The sequence below is a fragment of the Otolemur garnettii genome, unplaced genomic scaffold, assembly GCF_000181295.1.
Source record: "Otolemur garnettii isolate 467f Iridium unplaced genomic scaffold, OtoGar3 scaffold00005, whole genome shotgun sequence".
NCBI classification, from domain to species: domain Eukaryota; kingdom Metazoa; phylum Chordata; class Mammalia; order Primates; family Galagidae; genus Otolemur; species Otolemur garnettii.
In genome coordinates this window covers 15,986,219-16,001,059 of record NW_003852400.1, presented here as the reverse complement: position 1 = coordinate 16,001,059, position 14,841 = coordinate 15,986,219, and the positions used below count along the sequence as shown (strand labels likewise).

Here is a 14,841-nt window from a genome sequence, read left to right as displayed (position 1 = left end):
GCCTCCCAAGTAGCTGGGACCACAGGCGCCCGCCACAACGCCCGGCTATTTTTTGGTTGCAGCCGTCATTGTTGTTCGGCGGGTCCGGGCTGGGGCTGGGGATTCGAACCTGCCACCTTAGGTGTATGTGGCTGGTGCCTTAGCCGGTTGAGCTATAGGCGCCGAGCCTGCTTGTTTATTTCTAAGCAGAGTTGTCACATGCTTAAAATAACTGGTTATAAAAATGTTTTTTGCAAGCCTCATGGAAATCTCAATCAAAAAACCTACAACAGAAACAAAAAACCAAAAGTAAGAAATTAAAACACACTACCAGAAACCCTTTTAACAAAAGAAGACTTGAATGGAGTAAGAAACAGAAGGCCACAGAACAACCGGAAGTCCAATGACAACATGGCGGTAGTAAGTCCTTAGCTACCAATAGCAACAAGCTGGGGTGAGGGGGGGACCTGCGGCCTGAAGGCCATATGTGACCCTCCAGATCCCCAAGTGAAGTCCCTTGATTGAATCCAAACCTCACAGAACAAATCCATTTATTAAAAAGATTTTTTCTAGGTTGGGCGCCCACAGCTCAGTGGTTAGGGGCGCCGGCCACATGCAAAGGCTAGGGGGTTCAAACTCGGCCCAGGCCTGCTAATAAAAAAAAAAAAAAAAAAGCCAGGCATTGTGGTAGGCACTGTAGTCCCAGCTACTGGGAGGCTAAGGCGAGAGCACTGCTTGAGTCCAAGAGTTTGAAGTTGCTGTGAGCTGTGATGCCATGCACTCTACAGAGGGCAATAAAGTGAGACAGAGTCTCACTACAAATAAATAAATAAAAATAATAAAAGGATTTGGACTTAGGATTCCATCAGAGTGGCTGAATGGATAAAAAATACAAGAGCCAAATATATATTGTCTGCAATAAACACACTTCACCTACCTATAAAGAGACATAGACTAAAAAAAGCAGGAGTAGCAATATTTCTATCAGATAAAACAGAGTTCAAGACAAAAACTATAAAGAAACAAAAAAGGTCATTATATAATGATAAAGGAGTCAACTCAGCAAGTGGATATAACAATTCTAAATATATATGTACCCAACACTGGAGAACACAGATATATAAAGTAAGTATTATCGGAGATAAAAAGAGAGATAGACTCCAATATAATAATCACTACAAACCCCAACACTCTACTTTCAGCACTGGACAGATCATCCAGACAGAAAATCAATAAAGAAGCATTGGATTTAACCTGTACTATAGACCAAATGGACCTAACAGACACTTACAGAACTTTTCATCCAACAGCTACAGTACACACTTTTTCAGCTCATGGATCATTCAAGAATAAAGCATATGTTAAGTCAGAAAACAAGTCTTAAAAATTCCAAGAAAATTGAAATCATACCAAGTATCTTCTCTGACCACAATGACATTAAACTAGAAATCAATGGGGCGGCGCCTGTGGCTCAAAAGGGTAGAGCGCCGGCCCCATATGCCGGAGGTGGTGGGTTCAAACCCAGCCCCGGCCAGAAAAAAAAAACAAAACTAGAAATCGATAATAAGAACACTGAAAAAAATACAAACACATGGAAATTAAACAATATGCTCCTGAATGACCATAGGGTCAGTGAAGAGATTAAGAAGAACCTGTGGCTCAAGTGGCTAAGGCGCCAGCCACATACACCTAAGGTGGCGGGTTCAAATCCAGCCCGGACCTGCCAAACAACAATGATGGCTACAACCAAAAAATAGCCAGGCGTTGTGGCGGGCGCCTGTAGTCCCAGCTACTTGGGAAGCAGAGGCAGGAGACTGGCTTGAGCCCAAGAGTTGGAGGTTGCTGTGAGCCATGATGCCACGGCATTCTACCCAGGGGGACAGCTTGAGGCTCTGTCTCAAAAAAAAAAAAAAAGAAAGAAAGAAAAAAATGTAAATTAAAAAATTTCTTGAAACTAATGAAAATGCAACATGTCAAAACCTATGATCTCATGGAGACAGAGAATAGAATGATGGTTACTAGGCACCGTGCATGGTAGTGGGGGGATAAAGTGGAATTAGTTAATGGGTATAAAAATACAGATGGAGTGAACATCTGATAGTACAACAAAGTGACTGTAATCAATAGTAAGTTAGGATATCCTTTAAAATAACTAAAAGAATAGATTGGGATGTTCCTAACACAAAGAAATGATACCCCAATTACCCTAATTTTTTAAATTCACATTGTATGTCTGTATCAAAGTATCACATGTATCCTATGAAGATACAACTTCTAGGTGCAACTATTATGTACCCATAATAACTAAAAATTAAACTGATAAAGCAAACTGATATTCTTTTGTTTTGTCTACTCCAGGATTTACTGTATCAGCTACAGTGAGTAATAAAAGTTTAAGTAGGGGCAGCGCCTGTGGCTCAGGGAGTAGGGCACTGGTCCCCTATACTGAGGGTGGCCAATCAAAAATGCAACAACAACAACAAAATAAAATAAACAGACTTCCCCCCCCCAAAAAAAAAAAGTTTAAGTGTATAGCCATGAGTAATTAATATACACCAAATTATCTCCAGACTATATCAATGCAGATTAAACTATTTTACAAATATAAATCTGAACCCAAAAGCTCCAAGAATCTTATAATTTTAAAATTTAAGTTTTTTTCATTTTGTTATGAACAAAGAAGAGAAACTGGCTCTCTTTTAAATTACAAACTCACAGCTAAATGACAATGACTGAGTATGTACAGGATGAAAGATGCTCCCACATACCCTGGCACTTTGTCGGTTCACCTTCTTCTCCTCATCAGGAAGTGGAGGCATTGGATAAGGGTATTTTCTGCTGGAGGCAATAGACCCAGTTGATGAAGAAGGAGACTTGGCAGGAGATAAAGTCCTGAGATATTGAGAACATATGAAATAAATATCATGTGATTGCCTAATTATCTTTTTCAAATACCTGAAAAGTAGGTTCAGATCAAACCCTCTTACTTCTACTTTGATAAGCCATTACTGCAAAGGTTTAACTACTGGGAAGATAATTGTCATTCCCAGCACTGGAATACTGGAATTTTATCTTCCTAATTTCATGACTGCAAGGGATTGTTTAACTGTTAGGACAAAGAATCATACTTTTCAATTAGATAGCAAATAACAAAATCTCCTATAAAAGGGATAAAAACTAAAATGGAATAGGAATAAAATTATTCTAAGAGCTCATAATGGTAAATAAAGTATACAAAATATTATGCTGCCTTATTTTTAACATTCAATGTAAAAATATACATTTTTTAAGTTTAATGTATAATCCCAATTTTTTAAGTTTTTAAGTATAATCCCAATTATATCTTAAGATCTTAAAATACATTACAACCGATGCATTTATTAGTTGCTAAAGTTACACATAAGTTTACACAAAAATTCATGCATTCAGAGGCCAGTGTGTTAGTTGTGAAGGAACAAAGGCGAATACAGGGGTTTTAATAATAAATTAGTAAACATGCAAGCAGTAAGGAGTGCAGAGTTCCAGCCACACAAAGTCTGATGAGAACACACAAAAATGGTCTGATTGGTCCCTGTAATCAGCATGTAAGCTTCTGGTGCATTATTTTGTACTTGTTTGATTTTCCATGTGCAGTGGCAATATTTGTGAGTAAGCTAAACTTGCTCAAATAGCTCATACTCATTGCTAACTTGCCTTTTAAGATAACTTGCCTGAATAAAAAAAGTCATATCATATCAATATCAGCAGAAATTGATGTGATAACTGCTGCAGCTATTCCATTCACAAAGGTCACCACAATACATCCATGGCTCCTTAATTTCTGGTGCAAAGTGCTAATGAGCCACGTCACTGACCTGGTTACCATGTTACAGGTAGCACAAGTACTTAATGTGGGTTTCACCTCATCTGCTGTGACTGCCTCAGCCTGGGAGCATTGGAGTTCGGGGTGAACTGTGGCACTGGGTAGGTCAAAATCCCCTGCCTACATTAGATTCAACAGCATGAAGATGTCTGTTTCCCTTCAGTATTTTGAATGTTGGTTCCCATCCATATAATAGCCTTTGCTCTTGTTCTGACATAATTTTCAAACTAGTTTCCATTTTATGGACACTAAATTCAAACTAAAGTTTGAAAATAATTTTTCCTACACATTCTGAGATTCAAGTGACATTCTTGATTAAAATGCAAGAGTGGTTCAGTTCATTTCTAATCTATAACTCCTAAAGTTTCTTTTATTTTTTAAAAACAGCCAGGACCACTTCTTAGCATGAACCCAGCAGCTGTCTGATTACTCTTACATTAATGTTCTCCGTTGCTAAGCGGATGGGTGTAACTAAGAATGTTACTACTTCAAATCTGCAAATGTTCTATTAAAGCAATGTACTACTCCATATTTTTGTATTTCAGAAATTAAATTGTTTTTATTTTAGAAAAAATTTTAAATAGGACCATGATCTTTAAAAAACAAATTCAGTATGTGTAAAATGAGGGCAAACTTTTGCGCTTAGATGTTTAAGTGCAATTTTCTAAAATGAAGGATGCTGACCTGGGTTCAGCTTTATTAGCCTAATCATTACTGATAAAATATTCAAATTCAGGAAAGCTAGTCAGGTACACAAATACCTAAATCTTTTTTACTTTAGAGGTATCACATAAAACAAATCCTCTTTCTAATTTGCTGTAGTATGTATCCACAGCATTAGCTGTTAGCCGGTAGCTTCACAGTCACGCCAATCCTAATTTGGCTATGGGTCCAGGTGGCCAGCGTGAGACATATATAATATAAAGCCGTTCCAATGAGGGCTGCTAAAGTCCAATCTTCCCCTCAAATATCTTTCCCTGGGTAGAGTCAGTCATGAGTTAAAACAAAACCCAGAGATATTCTCTAGAAGCCCAAAGAAATTGGACATAGTCTTCATATGTTAGTTAACAGGATAGTTAACTGACACCTTGGACTCTGAGGGGACAAAGAGAAACTGAGCAGGCTGGTTTTAGTAAGGGGCAGGGGCAACTGGTCCTGGAGGCTGGGTGGTATGTGACTGCATGAAGGTGATTATCTTGGGGGATGGAGAGCACCAGAGTGGGAGTCAGAGTCAGAGTAGAGAACAGGCAGGGTAAGCCAGTTTAGGGAAAATAAACTCAAAAATTTCTCACAAATGTCTAAAGAAGATATTTCTTCAAAAAACTGCCTCTAGGCTTTTTTCTGACTCTAGTAACTTGCCTGGCAGTCCAACCCAGCTTTCACTTAAAGCCAGGCACTACCTCAGCTCAAGAACTAAAATAGTCAAGTGCACCTTTGGACAAATGTTAACCAGCATCATTTCCACATGTTAACCATAAGGTGTACTGGATTAGAATTACACAACAAATGTGTTTGTGTGCCAGTGGCTTGTGGGGCATCTTGGGGCTACCTCAGACATCCCGGGCTCGACTTTCGTAGATAGGTCTATAAGGCCAATCTCAGTTCAGTTCTGCCCCCAGGACAGGCTAAAACCAGGTCAATCACGTGAGAGGGACACAAATCCACCCTTATTCACTATGTTCATATGCAAATGTTTAGTAGGATGATACAAAAGGATTCATCAAGTGTCCTAGGGTAGATGTAAGTAGTCAATATCCACTTGCTACTTTTAAGTTAAGTATGGTGAAACAGTCAAGAACGCATTTTGGACTCAGAGCCAGGCTATAATTCTGGTTCTGATTCTTATTAGCTGTGCTATCTTGAGGGACTCTTTACGCCTCAATTTCTTCCATCCACAGGATGAGAGTAAGAATGACTATACCTCATGGTCTAAGAAATAAAGGTGGTAGGGACTTGATACATGATAGTTATTGTTATTAGTTTCTTTTCAGAGTCACCACATCTATGAGATCATGGAAATAGACTCAAAAACTGCTGATGATGTGAGTAATCAATTGGATAATTCCCAAGAGAAAGAATACCTTCTAAGAGCTTACAAAGCACTGTCACCAACAGTGCTCTATAATGGATGTGGGTGTGGTGAGTGCTGTTACACTGATCTTACTTCATCCTGACGGCCTGAACACATGCTGAGGACATCTGAGCAACCACTCTTGTATCAGAACTGGATAAGGAAACACAATGGGAACAGACACTCCCAGCACTCAAAATCTTTAGGCATTGGCCTTGCTCTTTTCTGGTGATGTGGATACTATACATATTTCAAATGCTGAGCTACATTTTGGACCAGTCTGCTGCAGTCACGAAGTCCTGATTGCATTTTGATAAGGATGCCACAAATCCAGTATCTCCTGAGTGGTTAATAAGGTGACCTTTGCCCTCACTGATGGTTTTGGCAGGAGAGGTAATCCTGAATGACCTGGCTGCAGAAATAGCAGATCTGAGCTTAAGCATAGCATTGGCAAAGCATAAGCCAAGGTGCAGTTGGTCTTTTATGTGAGGCTTGGCTTGGACGGAGAGTGGATGAAATTCTCTGTTGTATTGGAGTCACTGTGTTAAAAACTCTGAGCCATCTCAATTATTCGCCCACTGCCACAGAAATTTTGTGTTGATTTCCAAGTCTTACCAGCATAACCATTTTTAATCCAAAAACAACAGGTAAAATGATAACCATCCACTGAACTTTATTAGCCTTTAAAGATCAATATGATTTTAATAATTAATTCTTAATGTGATTATCTACTGTAGGAACCAACATCTCATATTAACATAGGTAACAAAGAAACCCTCTAAAATTGCCCTTGCAGCTTTGCACGTGCAACTGGGGGAGCTAAAGCATTTCCCCATCCAAATTGCATTTAGTCATGCAGCTTCTGGGCAGACCTGGGTGCTGATTTTAAGAAATGTGGACTCTTCTTGGGGAGTCACATAAACTACTCAGCTCACCCAGGGAGGTGAATCAACTCTTCCGGAGTACCATTTCACAAATTATTGCTGCAAAAATGCTAAGTCTGTTTAGGAATAAAATCCCTAACCCACATAGGACCAAAGTCATTCCATTTTGACTCTATGGCTGATACAAATTACAATCTGCCCACAAGCCTGAGAATAAAAAGAAGAAGTAGGACTGCAGGTGAGCCAAGATTCCAAGTAACATTCAAAATCATCTTACCTGTCTTCTTGACGTTGGCCATCTTGGGAGCTACAGGTGAGGGTTGGATGTTTGAATGTGAGTGTATGTGTATGAGGTTCAGTGTGGGAAAGTGTGGGACAAGCAGAGGGACAGGGCAGGAGGGTAGGATGGGGTATAAAAGCAGGATACATTTTTGTGAGCAGGCAGGCGTTATGCTTTCCTTAGGGTATATGCAAATGTTATGGATCAAATTAAAATGCAGGTAGGTCTAATCATTTTCTCAAACTACACATGACTAAACTAAATGGTACACTGGAAGAGAGAGTCCACCTTATATGGGTGCTGAGAGTTAAATACACATAAATATTTTGATATCTGTTCAATGTCGACCCAAGTCATGGCAAAAAGTAATATGCAAGCTTCCTGTTAAATTATGTTCAGAAGGGGTAGTAATGGAGCCTACATTTCTTCTTTACATTAGTTATCCACAAAGTAGTCAGATCAAAAGTGGACATTTACCTCTGGGAAATCACTTTGATGTTATAAACAGTGGAAAAAACATCATTAAGAATTCTTGGAAATACTCTCTGATCCCTAATAGCTGCAGTGAATTGAGTAAATTTGATAGCTTTTAAAAAGTAAGGATACTCTCTTCTCTTCTCTTTTGTGAACCAAGAACACCTGCTTTCTGTTCTCTCTGATGTATTAGACAACATTATTATTAACATAAAACATTCCTTACTGCTTTGTTGAGAATCTGTAAAACGTTCTTCTCAGCATAGCCCTTACATATAAGCAAATGGCTATTCTGAACAAATAGAAACTAAACTCATCCCACATACTCTCATGTGATAAGTATTATTTCAATAATTTTCCAGTTAGATCAGATCATTATTTGTACTCAAAGTAAAATCCCACTACATTTCATTTAGTTTCTTCTTAGGATTTTCTTTGGGTTTTCATATGCACTATGCACTCTTAGGGATTAAGTAGGGAAAATGGATTATGAAACTGCTAGATTCTAGAAATTAAATTGTTTGGGTTAATAGTGCTTCTTTATTAGTGGAAAGTATGTTTCATGCCCATAGAACACTACACAGCATAAAATGAAGAAAAAGCTACTAAAAAGCTCGAGATGGTGATAGGGACATGCACTAAATGGGAACCCTTTCAAATGGCTTCATTTGAAACATTCAGAAAAGAACTAGACTTGCTCATGAAGCCAAAAACAGAGATCAAAAGGCAGCAAATAAACAAGGACCCCTTTCCACCTATAGGAACTTGTATTGAGAGATACAAGATAGAGAGCCAGTCACACTACGGTATTTGTATGTGCTGGGAAAGTTTGAAAAGGATATAAAATTAATTTATAAAATACCTAAAGTATGGTCCTTCAGTGTTTTTATTCACATCTTCTACCCACTTAGCTACATTATAGTCTCTTTTGAACCATGGGTTTAAATACCTGCAGAAAGCAATGGAAGGAACAAAGAAAGCAGAACAAGATAGAAAATCTGAAAATACACAGCACAAGCTTAGCAAGGATGTCTTCACCCTCCAAATGCAAGTGACCATGGCAAATAAACCAGAATGGATGTTGGGTGATTATGAGGTTGTCTATATGACATGAAAGTAATCTTGGCTGCAACAAGGCTCAAGGCATTCTACAACTCATTCAACATTTCTGGGAAAGTCTTTTCCAGTGGCTTCCCGAAGTGAACCAGAAACTCCCTTTCAATCACAGTACTGTCAGCATCCTTTCACCCACCTCCAAAGTGGCTTTTTCCATGCCCCCTCTCATTTGGCTCATTGGTTTTTAAATGATAATGTTGCTTTTTGAAAACATTCAGATGCTCCAATTCCAAGCTGGCATTTGGGCACAAAATATCCCAAGAACTATTAAAAGGAGCAAAGTTCTCTTTCTAGTAAGAGAAGGCTTTCACATGGCACCTGTCTTTCCCCTGAAGTGGATCCCAAGCTGGAGTCAACAAGAAAGTAGGCTCCAGTGGGCTCTGTAAGGAGCAGAAAGCTTCCCACTCTTTTGATCCTGGAGCCTCAGTGCATACTCAGTGTGGTCCAAATAGGCCTCCAGGATCTCAAAGTTGGGTTTAGTAATTTAGTTGCAGCTGCAATGTTCCTTCCTTCTCTTTGTTCACTCCAGAATAAAGTATTCACATTTTCATTAGAAAAAGGCTCTCAGAAGTTGCCTTCCAAGTGTCTCATCACGAATTGTGTGAATGACTGCCAGAGAATAACAATGATCTTAGTTAGCATTTCCCTGATGGATCTGGCAAAGTCTCCATAGGAATTACTGTGCAAATATTAAAGGCAGTAAAATTGGAGGTGCAAGTTGTTTTTCCCCCAGAGTTTCCTTTGATTTTTGACCCTAGGACCGAGACCAAAAACACATCCCCTTAGAATTTGCCCTTGTAAAATATTACAAATTTAACAAATGCAAGTACTGGAAGAATTTAGAGGTCATACTGGGTTTTCCCATTAAAAAGCAACTTCTAGAGAACACAAGCTCTTTAAAACTTATTTGAAAACAAACTAGGGAAAAATATAAAATACATTATTTGTTTTTGGCTAAAGTTTGTTCTTTCCTCTGTGTTTAGCTTTCAAGCTGTTCATAAATGCATTTAAATCAAGACTACATTTCCATTTCCGGGTTATTTTCTCCCTCATTTTTCAGTGATAACCAACATATTCTACAAAATAATACCATGGAATTCCTTCCTGAAAGAAGAATTTAGTTGCTTTTCATGCTTATAAGACCATTTTGGCTAAGATGATGGAAGTTGCCTGACTCAGGAACAACTCATGCTAGTTTTGCCGTTAGCCACAATCATTGCCAATTTGCGCTTTCCCAGACAGCCAATTAAAACTTGCATAAAGATTTCCACTGAGACTCTGAACAAAAAGTCAAAAGCAAATGCAGCCACAGATGAAGGCTGGTGAATGGTCTGGCCTGGAGAAAACTGTAGAAGAAGCCCATGCAGCTGCAATCAGGTGAAACATAGCCACATGGCAAACCGAGTCACCCGCACGCAGACGGCCACTTCCAGGAGGAGACATTTGTTCCTTTCACTGACAATCTTAAACACAGTGCCACGGCTGATCCATGAAAGCTACAACCACGTGGCTTGACTTGTACTTGATGGGCTCCTTCCTTCATTTTAGGGAGCACTTTAGAAGGCTGTGATCACTTCACCAGGGGTCACTGAAGAGAGCTCTCAATTGTTTGCTCCTTCTGGGCATCTGTGCATAAAAGAGTCTTCACAGTGGGCTTCCTAACATCTCAAGGTCATAGTGGCTAGAGTGATGGGATTTTACTAAACTGTGGTAAATCTGCCTATGTGGCTTAACTTGCCTTATAGCGCAACATGCAAAAAAAAAAAATGCATTAGACGGGATAGGGGAGCTCTTTGTGTTCTCCAGGATGGAAAGGCAGAGGAAAATTAGCTGGTGCTAGCTGGACCAGGAGCACATCCGAGCAGACATGGGGGCTTGGTCAAAGATAAATGACCCTGTTCTCAGCCAAGGAAGAGACTTGGAGGGAGATTACGTGGCAGCCCAGAGTGAACAGCAGGTGGAGACTGACCTGTGATCCAGACTCCCTGTCTGGGGGCTGTCAGAGCCCCCTGGGCTTATGCCTTGGGATGGGACTGTCTGGGCGAGGGAGTGCCCAGGCTCAGGTGCTGGGGGCTCCCTCCTGTAAAAACACAATATATAATACAAAGTCTAAGCCAAAAAAAATTTTACATCATGTACAACAGTGAGGAAGATGCAAAAGCTTTGAGTGGAAAAGCAATACAATTAACAAGGACATTTTATTTTGTTAATTAGCAGAGCATGCATTTGTGGTGCATTGTTTTAATTCATGTCCCAATCATCCGTTGGGATGATGATATACTAAGGGAATATTGAAATAATGGACCTGAAATACCTCTTATTCTAAAAAAAAATATATATGTTTGTCTGTGGTCATTATGTTCCTCTTACAGTCACACAAATGATATTATTATTGTATCAGAAGTAAATGAGATTACTTAAAATATGAAAAATATAAAAAATTGCCAACATAATTCTTGATATGCTTTCTATCAGGAATCTTATAAAAATACATATATATATGTGTGTGTATGTGTGTGTATCTACATAGAGAGACAGTTTCTATACACGAAGGTATATGAGACTAGTGGTCAGATTCACAGACTTAGCTCCATTTAACTAACATGAGTCACGTAACCTACATTAGAAAAGCCTGAAAAATTTGAGGGAGTCCTTAGTACTTGTCCTTCACAAAGATGATTCTACTGTGATGTCTTATTAAATATTATAACTTAGTTATATCACAGGCAAGATTTCTCAAAGGTTATCTGTACTAGTATAATTTTTAGCATGTATGGAAATTTCATGTAAATTAAAAATAATTTAAGTGCTCTAGAAACTATTGTATGAATATTGCTAAACATCAAATGTTCTTTGGGTCCTAAACTCATAGCTTTAACATAACATTGAATTTTTTTCTCACTTAGAGGAGTTTTCAAAGCTTTGTTATAGGAAATAATGTTCAAACAGTCAACAGTAAATAAATGATTGTCATATGTCTAATTACATTTCAAGGAATATCTAAAAAACATTTTATAGTTCCATTTGTACTCTTGTGAGCCACTGAGATAAAAGTTAAGGAGCATTGACTAGGCCACCTCATGCAAAACAAACCAAATTACATTCCAAGAAGAGTTTATCAACCATAAGCCCTAAAGCATCCAAGCGCTTTGGGAATATATAAGATAAACTCTAACGGATTAGTTATAGTTATTTAGGCTGGAGTTCTAGGCTGCCATTCTGGACCATGCAATGCTATTACTTGAAATTGTCTATTGTCTCTAAGGTAAAGTATCCTCTGGAAATCTTTGATAAAAAACTTAGAAAACAATATCATTCAGGTGGAAGGTCCAAATTGCAAGGCAATGCTATTATTACTCCTGGACTGAAAAGGACAGGGCATATGATGGAAAAGCTAACATCAGTTTTTGACAAGCAGTTAACTATTAAGGCATGAAGAAGAATAAAGATCCTAGAAATAAGAACCATCACTATATTGAGAAATAAGTGAAAATTTTTTAGGTGGGTTAAAAAAGTTTAGCTAATTAAAACCAGGTGGCAGGGTCAGTCCAAAAGGATACTAAGAGTATGTTTTATTCAATGATGGAAGATAAAGGGTTGAAGAAGTTTTGTTTTGCTTGTACTTTCTTAAGTGGAGTATTGAACAAATAAACCAAAGTGCCTGGTGTTTACTTTATTAAATGACTTAAATGTAACTTCAGACCCCATCCCCACTTAAAAAAAAAAAGTGTGGCTATCATTTAAAACAGATAATGTTGCATTTAGTGACAATGATTCCATTAAAGAGCAAGTTTAGACAAATGCCCTTTTAAATGTTCTCAGAAGGAAAATTTAAAAGGGAAACATATTCCGTTAGTCTGAGAGAATGCTTAGATTGCAGCTGTGAAGACCTCAGAGCAGGGGTTTTAGATCTGAGCAGTATCATGCTCTAGGAGGATGAGAACTTTCCCCTGATGCTTCAGGCTATGTGAATATTAGGGAGAGGAAGGGTGACCCTTTGAAATGACTGGACCCCGGTGATGAAAAGAAAGGAATGTTATCAAAATTCCCTTCAAAAGGAACCAAAACACCACAATGACAGGTGACTGGTGGAAAAAGCCTGCAGCAAGGGTGAGGCCCCCACTATCAGTGAATATTGTTATGGGCACAGTTGCGGAGATGCCTATGTAAAAGAGAAAAGCCATGGTTAATTTTTAAAGGGCAAAAAAGAATTGAAAAAAAAATAAAACCAAGACTGGAGGCATGGTTTATGGTTCTTTGACTATCTGCTTAATTAACTTCGTACACTAATTGCACAGGACGTTGGAGTGCTGTTTTCCAGTAGAGGTTCAGACTTACTCAGTTGAATTAGACCGAGGTCTAAATCTTTTCCCTCTGATTTTCTTTCTGTTTCCTCCCATGTTACCTGAAAAAAGATGGTATAGAGCTAGATTTCCAAGTAAATAAATGATTACCCTATGCCTAATTACATGGTATTTCAAGTGTGTGTAATTCACAAGGAGCACCACCCTGGGAAGCTGGACTTTGCAGCACTGAACAGCCTTCTCCACCTGTCTAAAGTACTAGTGCTACCAAATCCCATTAATGTCCATCCAAGGAAAACAAAAAACAAATCTTATTCTAGATATCTTCCTCTCTGTTGGGAGAAGAGCTAAGTAGCTTCCAAGAACAAACAAGTCTTTTAAAACCAGGGACCAAAGAATACAGAACATGGATTGTATAGATAGATGGATTCAGAGTGCTGGCCTCTACCTTGCCAAGAGTTACTTCGAGGTCGCCCATTTTCACAGATGTCTGAAATATGTTTTGTGTCTGGAATCCTTTCACTCCAAGAATGAGAGAGCCCATTTGACCTGAAATTGAAAACATGGATATGTTGTTTAAAAGAGTAAGCAAACGGACCTTTTGAAATCAATAAGCAAAACTTGTAGGCACTATTTGCGTTAAATAAATCAAAAAAGAAAAAAATCTGAAATGAAAGAATGAAGAGAACATGAAAGTCTTCATGAAGAAGGCAGAATTACACAACATTCAATTTAAGAAAAGTCAAATACAATGGAACCCCATTATGATAGTCTATAAATGAAAAGTCTCAGGATAGAATGCAAGCCAATTTACATTCCCCGGAACACAGCAACCATATAACAAAGTCACTGTGTGTATCTGTCACGTAACTCCAGCTTAGTGTTATAATGGGGTCCCACCATAGATGTTTCTTAATTGTAAAGCAATGGTTTCCATTCAGGAATTATGAGAACATGGACTTTCAAGAGATTACAGTAAGATTTGTGCAAGTAAACCTGGTCAACCTTTATCAAAGTAATATTTAGGTTTTCTTAAATAATAAAATTATTTTCTGAGAATTGGCATTTTTCCCACAAATATGGTCCAGTAAAGTGTAGTTGTCCAATAACTGAACTGAATCAGATGTTTATCATGGAAGCGTCTCTCACAAAGCCCATGTACCATTGAGCTCTCTTATTTATGTCCTACCTCCTTTAAATGAATTATCTACAAGAAGCAAAATTTACACACCTACTTTGTACCACACGAGGAAAGAATTTTGATAAATTACATATACTTAGAAGTCTAACAATTTTTTATAATTTCTAACTCCTTACAAATCATAACCCATTGAGATTTTCCTAAAGTCTGAACACTATTCAAATGAATATTTTAAGCTATTTTTAAGGTACTTTAAAAAAGGGTACTATGCTTAAAAAGTCTTTTCCACATATCATTCTGGTTAATTACTAATGATGTCTATTTTAAAAGGAAGCTTCTACTAAAGACTGAAAATAAATGGAACTTAGCACAATTACTTCACATTCATTCCCTAGGCTGGAACTTTCTCAGTATCATTTGCTACCTATAGAATGACTTATATTTTGTACAAAAGGACAACAGAAATTCTGATAAAACCCACTCATTTCTCTACTTACTTGCTGTTACTTAATTTAAAATTCAATATTTGATCAAATACTTCAATATTTAAATGATAGAATTCAAGTAGTTTCCTAGTCATCTTTTTCTTTCAGTAAACAAGCCTTCAATAAATTAAAAGAACAATTTTCTTATAACATCCTTTTATAGAACTGTACTCCTTGGGCAAAAATTTGTATTCCTACTTCTGCTTTAAACTTTGTTTCCTAAGTAAAAAAAAAAAAAAAAAAAA

At 37.9% G+C, this 14,841-nt stretch overlaps 1 protein-coding gene across 3 annotated transcripts in view; it reads right to left on the bottom strand.

Annotated features, from left to right (window-relative positions):
- The window catches only part of ADAM22 (ADAM metallopeptidase domain 22), a 255,911-nt gene that overhangs the window by 8,987 nt on the left and 232,083 nt on the right, over window positions 1-14,841 (bottom strand). For 2 of the 3 annotated variants that reach the window (XM_003782646.3, XM_003782645.3), the window contains 3 exons: window positions 13,419-13,519; window positions 13,005-13,071; window positions 2,748-2,871 (listed from right to left, as the gene is read on the bottom strand). In XM_003782646.3, coding sequence (XP_003782694.1) covers window positions 2,748-2,871; window positions 13,005-13,071; window positions 13,419-13,519 — 292 coding nt within the window. Of the gene's footprint in view, window positions 1-2,747; window positions 2,872-8,412; window positions 8,500-13,004; window positions 13,072-13,418; window positions 13,520-14,841 lie in introns of all 3 variants that reach the window. The other variant, XM_003782647.3, reaches the window with a different exon arrangement.